General features: G+C 44.8%; 1 protein-coding gene across 2 annotated transcripts in view; it reads left to right on the forward strand.

Annotated features, from left to right (window-relative positions):
* LOC118779299 (SPRY domain-containing protein 3-like) overlaps positions 1 to 15,890 on the forward strand; it is a 75,598-nt gene that overhangs the window by 32,849 nt on the left and 26,859 nt on the right. For both annotated transcript variants that reach the window (XM_036531338.1, XM_036531339.1), the window contains exon 7: positions 15,232 to 15,381. In XM_036531338.1, coding sequence (XP_036387231.1) covers positions 15,232 to 15,381 — 150 coding nt within the window. The remainder of the gene's footprint in view (positions 1 to 15,231; positions 15,382 to 15,890) is intronic.

The following is a 15,890-nucleotide window of genomic DNA, read 5'->3' on the forward strand; positions in this document are numbered from 1 at the left end:
TTTTGTTTTTTTTTTGTTACTTACCCTTGAAATGTTCACCAATAGTTGGCTGTCATAGTTGCAGCCGCCAGTATGCCTGAGAGATGGGTTGTGTTTCGCTGAGATTTGAGTAATTTTTAAGGAAGTGAAAAGAGTCATTTTTCAGCTTGAGCGCTGTATTGTCTCATGGCTTGGTACAGGAAGCACAAGAAAACAACCACATCAGCCAAAGCTCTTTATACTTGGGTAAAAAGGTTTTGAGTCCGCACAACCTGTTGGGTTTGTTTTGCTTGTTATATGCTATTCTTCTTCCCATGATCTCTTGCTACTCCTCACCTGTTTTTGAAAGGCCTTCAGCTGGTCCTTCCTTGCACCCATCAGCTAGGGTGAATGTTACACCTCATTTCAGTGGCTAATATGCCCACTGACACCAGCACTGTAGAGGGTTTGCACAGGGAACTGGGGGGGGGTCGCTACAGTCTCAGCATGGGAGATGTAGAACTTGGCCGGCCCAAGAGGTCACATACAAGTTTGTGAGGCCCCACAGGATTACATTACATTACATTACATTCTTAGCGTTTAGCAGACGCTCTTACCCAAATCAACTTACATAGGTTACAGTTTTTTTTTTTTTTAACACAATGTTATCCATTTATACAGCTGGATATTTTGCTGAGGCAATTGGGGGTTAAATACCTTGCCCAAGGGTACAGCAGCAGTGGCCCAATGGGGAATCGAAACAACAACCTTTCGGTTACAAGTCCTTAACCACTATGCTGCACTGGCGCCCCAACAGAACCCGAGGCTAAGGAGAGCAATGTCTCCACAACTGTGGTACCTCTCCAAGCACTGGCTCAGATGCACGTAGGCCAGACTGTGTCAGAACCTCTGGATGGCAGAGGAGCACTTTAATGTAATCGGTTTCAACACGTACGTGGGAGCAGGGGGGAGACATGGTAAAAACACTGTGAAGAATTTACAGCAGGAGAGCTAGCCAAGTCTTATTTTTTCCACAGTGAAGCCTTGTATGAGCCTTGTCCAGAGTTTCTGTTATGGTTGGATGCCAGCAGTTTGTCAGCGCTGGCAGTCCAGTGCTGAGTGTGAGTCAGAGAGCTTGACAGCAGCGGGCCCGTCTCCATCTCCTGGCCCGGTGCATCACGCGTGCTCGCCTCAGCCAGTGTCACGACTTGTTCTGCGCCCCCCCCCCCAACGCTTTTCCTGTAGTTTTACAAAAGGGGGATAACAGCGTCGGTCTCTGGGATGTTAGGGGTATGAGTCAGAGATGATATGCACAGTCTTCGGTTTGGTGTCTATCCTTGGTAACATTTAACAGAATGGAAACCGAGGAGCAGCTGGGTTGCCCGGGGCGAACGTCCTACATTCCTTCACACAACTCCCCTCTGCCCCCCACCCCTCCACCTTTCCCTGAGCGTCACTCTGCCCATGTCACTATCACACCCAAAACCGCACGCCTCCCCTCTTCCTGTTCGAAGGCAGTCCTCTGGGTGAGAGTTTGACAGCCCCGTACCCCAGCTGACCCACACCCGCGCAGCTCCTGTAATTAAAGGGATGAGTAACCAAAGAGGGATTTTAAGGTACGTGCTGTGCTTCCCCTCTCCTTCCTGTCCTCTCTAACCCCAAGGCTTGAACACCAGCACCCTTTCAAGGTCAAATCTTTTATGGGCCCTGATTGTGTTGCTGGGGGCAGCCAGTTTCATTTACTTATTCATTTAAGTTTATATGTATGTATGTATGTGTGTATGGTCACATACTCTTGTCCAGATCAATTCACTGGCTTATTGTAGGATCCTTTTACGTCCAATGCATACCCAAGAAGCAACAAGAACAGCAGTTATATGTAAGAAGAGGCAGGATTACTGTAACTGGGCATCAGGGTTCTGAAATAAAGATTTATACTTGGTGTGGTATACTTGGTATACTTAAAGTGCTATACTTGGAGACTAATTGTGAGAATAACACTTTTGCGAATACCTCCACCTAAATGAAACATGTAATCCGTTAATTGAACAAGGTGTGTAAACAGACAAGGGAGGGAGCCTACGGCTGACATTGGGATGGAGAGGCAGACATCTGTCATCTTGTCATCTGAATGTGCTGGTCCGCCTAGATTCAGAACCCTGGAGATGATATGTCTGCACTGCTTTCTTCTTTTTGCTCAGCACAGCACCTGGAAGCAACAGAAACCTGATGTTTCCATGCCAGCCAAAGGCAATGTTTCCAGACCACGGTAACTGGGGTTCTGTGGAACATTTCAGCCTGCTTTGTTAGGGACCTTGCATTGAATATGGTGCAGGTAGGGTAGGATCAGCCCTCAGTTCATTCTGTCTCCAGGGGGGTTACTGAGAGAAAAAAGGGATGTTTGTAGGGAGTGGACAGGGATAGGAGGAAAAACCAGATTACCAGGGGTTGCTGAGTGGAATGTTCATGGTAGGAAATGTGATCATGCAACACTGGTAGGAATACAGAAACAGAAACATGGGCACACTGCTGTAATGAAATGTAATGTTACCTTACATTACATTACAGCAGTATGGCATAATGGTAAGGAGCAGTGCTCATAATCAAGAGGTTGCTGGTTTCATTAACCACTGGGCAGTTGCAGCCTTGAACAAAGTACTTAACCCAGAATTGCCTCAACAAATATCCAGCTGTGTAAATGGATAACATGTAAAAACTATAACCTGTGTAAATCACTCTGGATAAGAGTGTCTGCTAAATGTGAATTAATTAGACAAGAATACCAGGGGATACTTTTCTCTGTCTAGTTGATATTCCTGTTTGCACCAATTTTCACTTAATGGCTGGAGAAATGTGTGCAATTGAGTAACAAAGTAACCGTACAGAACAACAGGTTAACTTGTATAGAATAAACCCCTGCTTATCAATCAGACCTCTTAATCTTAGGTGGCGGTTTATAATTTTGTGACAAGATAGGGCTTGTTGCTTCCATGAAGATGTGCTAATCTTTAGGCCACAGGCATTTTTTTTTGCCTCATAGATTTTTTTTATTGCCCATTGTAGACTTCCACACCTGAATCGTGCAACTCAGTTGATTTTAGTGTGGGATCGTGGGTTGGTCTGAGAGGCTGCTGAAGGGATTCCAACCCTGGAGCGGTGGAAATGACGAAGCAACAAGACTGAAATCAGACAAAGGCAGGCAGTCATGCATGAAATGTGTGGAAAAATTTGCATGCTGGCAGCTGGGGAGGCATGGTAGACTTTACTGCCCTGATGCTGATAGATTTTTTTTCTAGAGAACAGACCCACCTACTTATACCTGTTTAGTGGTTTAATTTCATAAGATACAGATACAGATTTCATCACTGATTGAAGTGTAAACAAGATTCAGAATGAAACAATCATGTTTTCCATCCAAAAAAAAGAAAAGATCCCCTATGGTTTACTGAGTGACAGTGTGAAAATAAGCATGAAGCCCATTATCTTGGTTGGTACATGTCAGAGGAAAAATGGAAAACGCCCATCTTTAATTATATGCTGATTAATGGAAAGGGAAAAAAAAATGGTCTTTTTGTTTTGTGTTTTACTTACTGCCATTGACAGAGTGCAAATCGAAAAGGTGAACATTGATGGCATTTTCTAAAATGGACAGTATTTCCTTAATGAGAAGTATCCGTTTCAAAAATCTTGTGGTTGTGAAAACTGATTGTAATCTAGTGTTTACACTTCTGAAGGAAGGTGAATAGACTTTGCTAACTCTGTTTATTTACAGCACCCACAGATTATACATGTGAATTCACAAAGTGCGCTATGTTGAAGATGAAAGAAGAGGGAGTGATTGTAGAAAATGTAATTCCATCTCTCTATGCATGTGGCTATCTGTAGGGCAGGTTAGTCATCTCTTCATCCCTTCCAAAAACAGTGGTTGAGAATGACGAGACCATTTTTTCTTAATTTATCATACTTCATCTTACTTTGTTTTTACGTGGCATGTAACCAATGAAATGTCTTGCAAAGCCACTTGAAACCATACATTCAGGAGCTCTGTCGGTGTCCTGTTTTTAGCAACTGGGCTTGTGGTTTGTTTTTTGCTGAGGCTTCCATCGTGGCATTTTCCAATTTGAAACAGTTCTGCTCCTAAATCCCCTGTGCTCTGATTGGGGCAGTGGGTGCGAGCGTATTGGCTACATCGCTGTGGCCAAGGTCAGAAAATAAGGTTGTTGGAAAAGCAGCGACCTTGGAGGACTGTGAGGTTATTTCATCTGGTCCTGACAGCGGTGAGCTGATCGCTCATATTGGTCTTTGGAGGTATGTGCCAATTGCTCCCAGATGCCAGGTACCTGTGCTGTGTTCTGAAAAACTGGGTTATTGTGGGTCAAAGTCCATATTTAACAGCAAGGGTAGGGGGTAGTGTTAGATGCTGAGATACTCTTTTGTTATTCATTGAAAGCGCGACTGGATACTTTTGAGTCTGTTATGTAGGGGGGTTGTAACAGCAGGATTTGAGGCACCTCTGCACAGGATTAGCGTAAGCATGATGATTTAGAGTTATTCCATGCTGAGTGGGTGAGAGTATTAACGTAGAAGGAAATGAGTAGGAGCCATGAAACCACAGAGCAGGTCTCCTCTGGTAACCGTAGGTTGTGACAGGTGCTTTTGCATTTGACACATAGGGAGTGGCAGTGCTAGAACAGAGAGCAGGGGAATGTGCAGATCCCCGTGTTTCTTAGTGTGTCTTGAAAGTAAGAGGCGATTGACACGTGGGACTGTCCGATGCTCTGCTCCCTCACCCGCACATGCACCACCCCATTCTTCACCCACGTTATCCCTCCCTATGCCGGCGTCATGCCGTACTGCTCCCATTCTGTGCCTACCTGGAGCACTGCAAACCCTTCCTGCCAGGCTTAATGTCCAAGCAGTGAGGCTCTGTCTCTGTCCAAAAGAAAGCAGAGAGGCTCTGTCTCTGTCCAAATCAAAGCAGTGAGGCTCTGTCTCTGTCCAAAAGAAAGCAGAGAGGCTCTTGGTCCAAATCAAAGCAGTCATGCTCTGTCTCTGTCCAAAAGAAAGCAGTGAGGCTCGGTCTCTGTCCAAAAGAAAGCAGTGAGGCTCGGTCTCTGTCCAAAACAAAATGGTGAGGCTCTGTTGCTGTCCGAATCAAAGAAGTAAGCTTCTCTCTCTGTCCAAAACAAAGCAGTGAGGCTCTGTCTCTGTCCAGATAAAAGCAGTGAGGCTTGGTCTCTGTCCATACTCTGTCCAAGGCAGTAAGGTTCTATTTCTGTCCTCTGTGAGGTTCTGGTATCTCAACATTTGAAAACAAAGGGCCAAGCTGCATTATTGGCATCTGAAAGTCGCAGGATGGTGCGCAGCTTGGCAACATTGCTTTTATGCCCATAGACAGACAGCATGGAGACATTGAGTGAATTCATTACTTGAGTAAGCGACTTGCTGACAGATTACCACATTAAGCAAGCAACAATAACACTGCAGGTTAGACTGTGGCGAAGGTATCAAAATACATCTATTTTATTGAAATAGAAGTGCATTACAATTTGCAATGCGGCTTATTCCTAACTTAAGGGATCGATGGTAAAGGGAGAAGCAGCATTATTGTGCATGATTTTGCTGATGTTTGAACTCTTGAATTAATGTGACAATAAGTCATCTCCCCCCCCCCAGCCCTCCCAAATCCCAGGATTTGAATAGAGAGTACTGAAGGCTAACGGGGTAATCACCCCGTGCTTAAAGGAGAGCAGCCACAACCTGAGTAAGCACAGCTTGTGCACCCGTATCTATCCTTAAGGAAGCTGTCAATCTGAGACGATGTTTTGGTACAACAGAACCTTTGTTATGTGTCCAATGAATCTTTGTCAGTTGTGCACCTGTTGAAAACCTGTACAAATGGAAGCTTTGTCTCACAGTGAAAGTTAAGGTCACAGTAATCATGGGTGAGCGGTATGATTCTTTGGCTTACAAGTTAGAACATTGGGATGAGAGTAAAGCACCACAGCTCAGAAGCCATTTAAAATAATGGGTACAAAAATGGCATACCCCAGACCAGGGAGCAGGAGCAGAAGAGCACAGGTTTAAAAAGCAGTCATTAATACAATGCTGTGAGCTTATTGTCCTCTGGCAGCAGACACGGGTAGACCTGCCATTTCCATGGGTCTGTCTCCACTTCTTTCTGACACCCCCTCTGAGCTCCTCAGTCGCCCCAGTGCAAAGTAAGTGCCTGCTTCTCCTCAGGTTGATCCTGCTTGCTTACTGCCAAAGTCTGAACGAAACCTCCAGCTGCATATCACAGAACATCATACATCACATCTCACATTTTGGGTCAACTGCTTGTTGACAAGAATAAAAGTCGGATGGGTATGAATGGTTAAGGATTAGGGTACAAAAAAAAGAAAGGTCAATAGTAGTGTTGTTGGCTGGACATTTTAATATTTTAGTAAACATGTACTGAAGAATCTGACAGGCAATTCTGTTTGTCTGACAACTGAACAGAAGCAACACCATTTTAGTTTCACCAAACCTATTGACTCTACAATTTGAAAATAACTGCCGTTTATTATACTGCAGACAAAGCCATATTTCTACAGGCATCCTAATTACAATGAGCTTCAGTAATTATACGTTTAGCTAGTGTGTGACTGAACCATTTGTAGGAAGATCCTAAATTCAAGCCGTAGAGAGCCATGCAATTATGAGGCCTTCCCGGTATTGCACAGCAGGGATAGAGATGTCTCCTGACTAGGAACGCAGTGTTTGCGTTTTTAACATATGGCTTGGCTATGGCCTGTCCTTACCGTTTTTAAACCCCTCTGTGGAGAACCTCTGCGGCCCCTCCCTTAGCCAAAGTACTTTTGGTGGTAACATCACTCTGCTGTTTTTCCCAGCATGCCCGGGCAGAGCGCCATAGCTAGCCGGCGATTAATGAGCCTCTCCCAATAGGCATTCAGAGTCTCCCAAGGTCATAAATCCCATGTGCTGATAACAGTGGCGTGGCTTGGAACGCATCCCCACGACTCTGCCTCCTTCCAGTCACCCTTTTCTTTACACAAGCTTTTTTGAACTGCCTGTGTGAGTTAATCCACTGCTTTGCCTCACTGTTTGAGTTCAGGGGAGGGGAGACAGGGAGGGGTAGCAGCAGTAGCCATAGCCATTGAACCACATGACCTTCCCGGTCAGAGAAAGGTAAATTTAAGAAATAAATATATAGTATATACTTATATATGGGCAACAGTGTAGCATAGTGGTAAGGAGCAGGGCTCGTTGCTGGAAGGTTTTCGGGTTCAGTTCCCTGCTGTGGCACTGCTGTTGTACCCTTGGGGAAGTTACTTAACGAATGCCTCAGTAAATATTCAGCTGTATAAATGGATAACATGTAAAAACTATACCCTATGTGAGTCGCTCTGGATAAGAGTATTTGCTAGACAACAGTAATGTAATGTTAAACATTGAGAAAGAGAGGCTTTTGCTCACAGTTTAGAAAAGCAGTTGTGGCGCATGTAAGTCAGCAAGGTGGAGTTCATGTTGCAATTGGCGCCCTGTGTGTGTGTGTGTGTGTGTGTGAGTGCGTGTGCGTGAGTGCGTGTGCATGTATGCATGTGTATGTGTATGAGTGTGAGTACGAGCATGCGCGCGCGTGTGTGTCTGTCTGCATGTGGGCGTGCTGGCTCTAGTGTGAAATGAAGATTAGGCAACGCAGCCTCCCTGAAGCTGTTTAAAACAATTAGTCTATTAAAAGGTGGTGACAACCTCCGCATGCCCAAGGAGTGACGCGGGCGGGTGTTGACACAATGCTCTGTGTCTCTTTTCTTCTCCTCTCTTTTCTTTCTTGAATGGATGACAAACTGCCATTTCTGATCTTCTCCAACTGCTGTCAAACAGGAGGCCCAGACAACCCAGAGGTGTAAATGTGTGCTCCTCACAGCCGGCAAAGGGATCTGGTGTTGGGTGTGGTTGGTATTGTTGCCATCACTGTGGTAATTTTAACCACGTTACCAATGATCTGCGATCAGCTTGCACTCTACTTACCCCAACCCTGACAGACACTGATCCAGGATTAGCACTAGGGCAGAGTCTGTGCTCTCCTGGCTGCCAGTGTTGTATGGTGAATGTGGGAGTGGTGCTCTTTGGCTCCCCCTTCTGGACTGCACTGCATTGCACTAAGGCCAGTCTCTCTGCTGTGGGATGGATGCAGGGATTAGCTCTTGTACCGTGGGTCAGACACCTATCACCAGTGGCGAGGGAATGGACTGCTGGGGGTTTGCGGCTGGGGGCATGTGGACGTGAGGATGTGGTTCTCCAAGGAAGTCACCAGCTCCATTGTTCCAGCAACTTGTTTTCTTTGCCCTAACAACTAGTGAGTTCACTCCACTGACCTGCATGGCTGATTTGCGAAGAAGCGTAAGAAATATTTTGGGAAGCCTTCAGAGACCCTGGGGCCCGCAGATGTGACTGGCGCAATGGCAGAGGGAGGATGGCATGCACATGCGAACAAGCACACACCCGGTGGAACGGGTCTCATGTACACACACACACACACACACACACACACACACACACACACACACAGCCCTGTCTTTAATCCGGCACGAAGAGGCATCTTATCCACTGGCAAACAGTGCTAGTCTATTTCAGGAGCACTTTTCAAGGCTGTGCAAACACTCTCTATCCACGAGCATTATCTGCTGGAGGGTGTTTTCGGAGTCTGAAGTTATTCTTATTAAATGGCCGGAAGCAACACTGAGTTTCTGTTCCACCTGGTAGAAAAGTAAGAAAGCACTGGGTGCCAAGGTGCATGTGGAGCCGAAATGCAGTCTGAGCATTTCTCCTGTCTGCTTCGGCAGAAAAGGGGGTCAAAACAAAGCGGGCGTGACAGCAGGAATGATGACCCACCCCCCCCCCCCCCCCCCCCCCCCCCGACTCCTCCTGCGAATGTGGGCACTCCAGGTATGACCTTTGCAAGGTGCTCTGGACGGCGAAGGTCAGAGAGGGGTCCAGGGTGCTACACCTGTTGCCTCACCGGGGGCAAGGAGGCAGGCAGAGGGATCTGTCAGCGCAGTTGCTGAGGCTTGTGGAGGGAATGCTGGGAGGGCTGATTAAATGGGCGCTCTCTCTCCATTACACAGCCACTCAAAGCTGGGAAGGTGTGACTGGATGGAACCCACTTGTTATTCAAAGGGACAGCAACTGTCCAGGCATGACGGATGAGGGGAAACCGGAGGAGACAGCATTAGAATTGGATATACATTTGGTTACCTGTAAACGCAGACAAATCTCACACCAAGGGGAGTGAAACTCTTTAAAGAGAGGTAGATGAGTCAAAGCAGTTGGTATTACGTTACATTACATTATTGTCATTTAGCAGATGCTCTTATCCAGAGTGACTTGCATAGATTACAAATTTACATGTTATCTGTTTATACAGCTGGATATTTACTGAGGCAATTGTGGGTTAACTACCTTGACCAGTGGTACAACAGCAATTCCGCATTGGAGAGAACTAGCAACCTTTTAGTTACGTTTGCGTGTACCAGCCTTTGCATAGAGAGTGACCTAATCCCTTTCTATTTCAATTGAAAACACAGCCAAGCAATGGTAGTCCATGCTCTTTTGCTGCCCCATGAGGCATGTAAGAGACCTTTTAACTGCGTGTAATGGGGCACAAACTGGGCTTTTCCCCATTACATACCAACAGCGCATGCCCTCAGATGACCCTGTTGTTTGTTTGTCCCTGATGTAATGCAGACCTGTAGTATTAAAGTTAGTACATTGCTGAGTTAAATGAACAATGAAGTCTTTTTTTGAGTAGTACATTTCAGTATGTCAGTGTCACTCAGTGCCACACACAGAGGAACGTACTTGTATGTAAAAGGCATCGATATTAATGTTGTCGTTTTTGTTGTTACATCTGGGTAGGAGTCCATTGGTAGTCTTATCATTGGTGAAGAGGTAATGTTACTGAAACATTCGAACTGAGACAGTAAGTGGTACATCATCTAGCAAAGACGCAAACATTGGAGTGTGTGTTGGTTGTCGGAGAGCTGGCCCAGAAGGGAGATGCAGCCCATGGAGAGCAGGTGCACTGAACAACACCATGGAGGCGGATCCAGGAAACATACTTTTTGTCCAAGTTGTGAAGGTCTCCATTAATGGTTAGCATTAGCAGGACGGCAAGTACAGGCCGATATGTATTCGGTGGCTTTCTGGGGTGAGGCAGCTGCCCCAGTGATGTCCGTAGCGCTTGGATTTAACAAAGTCTTGAGGGGATGGGAAACAGGTATGCTGCACAGGTACCTGGCCTCTGCCTGGCCTGGCCACAAAACGCTTTGATGCATCATGCCCCTCCCCTCACAGAGATCTATACTTCTTGGTGTGAGGAATGTGCCAGATATGAGATGAATGGGTTTGTGCTCTCAAAAGCCATCGACACAGGTGTCAAGCACGCCTCACAGTAGGTGGGTGTGCCTCTTACCCCGGGGGGTGGGGGGTTGTTTTGCGCACACCTGCAGCCTGCGACCAATAAGCATGCTGGATTTGTGTGTAGCAAAGTGAAGCTGTTGATTGCTAAAGTGCTAAATTAAAGGAAAATGAGACCAGAACGATACGTTCTTCAGCCGTTCTGGCCCCGGCCACTGTTTAGAATAGAATAGAATATATCTTTATTGTCCACCAGGGTGGAAATTTGTCTTTGGCTCACCATAACACAAGAACAACAACGTAAGAAACATACAGGCAGCTACTAAAACAAACACGTAGGCAAGGTCACATTGCACATTAAAAAAAAATAAAATAAATAAATAATAAATAAATAAATAAAAACAGTTCTTGTCACTGTCTGTAGCTTGAATCTTATCAGTCACTTGAAGAGTTAAGAATATTAATGACACTTGGGATGAAGGACTTCTTAAATACATTTTTATTTGCCAGAGGGACTCTGTAGCGCCTCCTGGATTTCAAAGGCTCGAACTGGCTGAAGAGAGGATGGGAGCTATCTGCCAGGATACTTCTTTCTCACCCTTTCTGTAAAAAGTTGAGTTAAGGGCTTCTGAGGTTTGCCAACTATTTTGCTTGCCATTGACGCAATTCTAGAAAGTTTATTCTTAAATCTACAATTAAGGTGACCATACCAGGCAGGGAGATGAAAAGTTAAAACACTCTCAACAATAGTTTTGTACACTGGTTCTAAGATCTGCTAACTAACACCGAGGCCACTGAGTTTTCTGAGACGCTGTGAGCATCTCTTGAAAATATACTCTGTATTTTCAGAGAAGCATCTTGAAAGCATTTTCATTTCAATTAAGAGAATACAAGGAATATTATGCACTACGCTCCATACTTTTCAGATCAGACAATAACACCACATCAGAAAATGCATTAAAAATGGGACCTGGATCTCCAGGAGACACCAACTACCACCAACCAAAATAAACTGTCAACACACACATGTGTGACGATATTACCAGAGAAAACCTCACGCAGTTTAACCTTACGCAAAATAATGAACAGGTGATTGCAAGTCTTGTAATGTAATCCATAAATTTTAAAATCAGTTTTGGAAAGCAAGCACCTGCTTAAAGTGTAAAAAGTGTAGAAAAAAAAAGATTCCTTGAGACACTCCTTCTGGGAATGGCTCAAAGGTAAAGAACCCTTAGGGCAAACGGAAGAATTGCTTTCCTTGGCTACTGCTGGGACTGCTCTAAATCTGACAGAAATGATGGCTCCTTCTGGGAATCCTCACCTGTTAAAATAATGGCTTCAGACCGAGAAACCTAATTCTGCCCTGAACTTTGCAGAGTTGAGAAATTCAATGCACATTGCTTAAATGTGGAGGTAATATCCAAAGAACCCTAGAGAACTAAAGATCAAGGTACTGTGGTGAGTAGCATTCATAGAGACATTGAAAGAATTTGTATGTAACTGATGTAGATTTTTTTTTGAAGACGAATGGTACAGGTCAGTTGCATTAAACATCAGGCACCATACCAAAGAGAGAGTTTGACATCAGAGGTCATGGCACACTGTAAAAGAACTGTAAAAGATTATTTCTTGAATTATTTCTTGAATTAATATTTCTGAAGTGTTTAACTGTAAGGGCATGTGACACATTGAAAGTTTCAAAAACTGCCCAGAAAGATACTGCACTGCTTGATGCTGCAGTTACTGATACTGCCTGATAATGTTTAACAGGGAAAGAAGTAGTCACATCTATTGCATATACAGTATTCTCATGTTTACCATTATAAGTGACTTGCTGTGGTAGCAGAATGTATATTTACCATTACAACAGACAAAATGTGGTAGCAGAGTGTATGTTGAGCATTATAACTGACTCACTGTAGTAACAGTGTATATTTAACATTGTAACTGACTTGCTGTAGTAGCAGCGTGGATATTTACTATTATAACTGATAGTGTAGTAGTAGGGTGTATATTTACCATCATAACTCACTGTAGAAGGAGAGTGTATATTTACTGTCATAACTGACACTGTAGTAGCAGGGTGTATTTTTAGCATTCTAACAGACACTGTAGTAACAGTCATGTAAAACTGAGTGTATGTTCACCATTAGAATAGACTTGGTGTAGTAAGGGAGAGAGGGGATGTGGATAGCCGTTTTCTTTTGGTGGGGTTTGGTTAAACACCTGTCATTGACAGCCAAAACGTGATCTGTCATGATCTGGCTATGTCTGATGTCCATAATGGTGTAGATATATTTACAGGTGAAGTTAGTGTTCCCCTGACATTAGGGTGGGGGTGACATGGAGGAAAACTAAAAAAAAAAATCATTGAATGTACACACAGTCTTTCTTCTTTGCTCATAATGTTTGCACCAACAAAAGGTGCTGTTATATCTGCTCTCTTGGGCAGTCAGGAGGGTTGCTGACTCATGGTCAGAAAGTTCTGCCTCACACGCAGAGACTTTGGGAGATAAACAGGAATGCTAAAAATTGTTAATGGGGTTCTTGGGGATTTTTCCGTTGCTTCGGTGGCCGGCTGTTTGTTTGAGCGCACAGGAAATCGCAGAGTAATTAAAACAGTGTGTTGCCTATTAGGAGTGGTGGCTTGGAGGTGGTGGGGGGAATGCAGAGAATCGGGAAAGAATGGGGGGGTGGGTGTCTGCACACGGTGTACTGCCATGTCCTCTGCAGAGCTGTGACGCACATTTTGCACATATCGTGTAGTTCGCTGGTCATTGACACAAGCTCCCTTATCGCCTCTACCAAGCCTGAACCGAAAGTGTTTAGTAGGCAATGTTTAGTATGTCTAGTGGTAGTAGTGCCTTGCGTAGGACTGTCTGTAATCTCACTTTGCCGATATGATGCATATACCCCTAACCCGTACCCCTAGTTGTAAATGTGCCAGGTTTTGTGATACACATGTTCTGAGTGTATTGATGTTTTGTTGTGATGTTAGGGAGGTCAGATGAAGTACATTCACTCCTGTTGCTGAAATGAAACCGTGTGTATGTCTGTTTCTGTTTCTACCTGTGTCTTTGTGTCCACGTTTCTGTGTGTGCGATAGATGTGTTACTTGCTGAATTTGGTTTTGATACCACTAATAATATGAAACTGTGACCAAAAACTAACGGACTGGTACCCAAGCCTCATGCACCATATTTATGAGAATGAGGGTGTCTGCGGTCAAAGGTGATCAGACACAGGTAATCAAACATATGACTTGAGTGTTTGACTGTACCAGTGTGCCGCCTTTCTGCCAAGGTGACCTGCAGAAGCTCAAGCCATTCTCACTGCTGAAAGGAACCCAGCCTAAGGATTTCAAGCCCCATGGAGTTAACTATTTGTGAGAGTGTTCATGTGCAGGCCTGCTTTCAGTAGGCCTGCATTTCTACTGCTTTATATAGGCAAAGATGGCCAGATGCATCTGAACGCCAGATTCATCTGGAACCATTTTCTAAAGTGGTTCTCATAAGACAAGTTGAAGCACTGTCTGTGCTAAGGTTCATAGCCGACAGTTTATTAAGGTCATAATTACACGCATAATTACTCTGTTTCCCCCCATCATTCCAAACAATGCACGGTAATTTTATTGGAATGGAATTCTACATCTAGGCAAATGCATTATTAAGCCAAGAGTTTATTTTGAAATTAATTGCACTCAATGGATGACTATCCATTGTAATCACATTCTTACTGTATGTTTTGACTGGTTGAATTTTACGGTAATTTGATTGCAAGTCTCTGGCTGTGGCTTGTCTGTGCTTCTACCAGTTGAACAGGGCACTCCGTCCAAAAATGATAATTTAATGTTGCCCCTGCAGCAATAAAGATGTAATGGCTAAATTACTCATGGCAAATTACTCATAAATTAACCAGTAATGTAATACATGTTAGAACCGATGGCGTATTAATTTGTAAGCAATAAAATAATGAAAAGAATCACTGGGTTCATTGTACAGCATTGGTTAGCTCGTATATTTGTTGTAGTATGATTTGTTAAGAAATTGCATTGCTTTGATGTTAAGGGGGGAAGTCAATGAGACCAGTCGTCTGGTGCCTACCTATTTTTGGTAGGATCTTACACTCACTACTGCAAACAAATCAACAGATAATTCAAAACCCCCTCCAGATACCACTTGTGGACAGCAAGGATTCTGTCCATTACAAAGGGCTGTACCTTAATATGTAAAGTATAATATTTATAACAGTGTTGCATAGTTATTACACAGTGTGGTTGTTTTCCACCTGGTTAGAGGTGCAGTGCATTATTTGGTGAATACCCCTGTTCACAGGGAGTTGTAGAATGTATCTCACACGACTAGTGAGGGATTCCTGTGTTGTCCTGGATGAATGGGTTAGCGTGTGAACGGTAACAAAGGTGACAGCAGCACAAAGGCCTTGGATGAATAGGTTAGCATATCAGCAGTAACAGAGGTGATGGCAACACTAAGCCTTTGGATGAATGGGTTAGCGTGGTAGCAATAATGGAGGTGAAGGCAGCACTAAGGCTTTGGGTGAATGGGTTAGTGTGTTAGCAGTGACGGAGGTGATGGCAGCGCTAAGGCCTTGGATGAATGGGTTAGCATGTTAGCAGTAACAGAGGTGACAGGGCAGTGCTAAGGCTTTGGATGAATGGGTTAGTGTGTTAACAGTAAAGGAGGTGATGGCAGCGCTAAGGCCTTGGATGAATGGGTTAGCATGTTAGCAGTAACGGAGATGACAGGGCAGCGCTAAGGCCTTGGATGAATGGGTTAGCATGTTAGCAGTAATGGTGATGGCATCGCTAAGGCTGGTCTTTTGTCTCCCCAGCTGCTGGAGTACATGGGCAAGGGGAAAAGCATTATGGACGTGGGGCTGGCTCAGGCACGCCACTCCCTCAGCACCCGCAGCCACTACTATGAGGTGGAGATTGTCGACGCCGGGGAGAAGTGCTACATCGCCCTGGGCCTGGCCCGCCGGGTGAGCGCCAACGCCGCCTTCTCTCACCCTCAGCTTACTTTCTGTGGGGAAAACATGTGGTGGGGGGGCACACCGCTATCGTCCCTGACCAGCTGCAACTGGCCACTCTCACTTTTTCCATTCTGGAGTGATAAATGACCCACGCTGTTTAAAGGAGGGGTGGGTAAAGGAACAATTACAGTCATATTTATAGCTCTAATTTGGTCCCCTCGTTTGTTTTTCCAAAGAATGCACATGTGGTTTCCGCTGAGTTCCAGCAGGCCTCTCTGTCGCGGAGCGTGTGTGAAGTGTTCTGTGCCGGGGCAGATCCACACTCCCCCTTAAAAAAATAAACTGAGAGGAAGAGAGAGAGAGAGACACACAGAAGGAGGGAGGAAGGAGCACGGGGGGATATGGAGCACGGTGAGACAGATAAAGCCGTTAACATGGGCAGAGGAGAGCACGACTAACACCAGCATTACTTTACTGGTGACTTCTGCTTATGTTACACGTGTTATTATCTGCATTCC

The sequence above is a fragment of the Megalops cyprinoides genome, chromosome 6, assembly GCF_013368585.1.
Source record: "Megalops cyprinoides isolate fMegCyp1 chromosome 6, fMegCyp1.pri, whole genome shotgun sequence".
Classification (NCBI taxonomy): Eukaryota; Metazoa; Chordata; class Actinopteri; order Elopiformes; family Megalopidae; genus Megalops; species Megalops cyprinoides.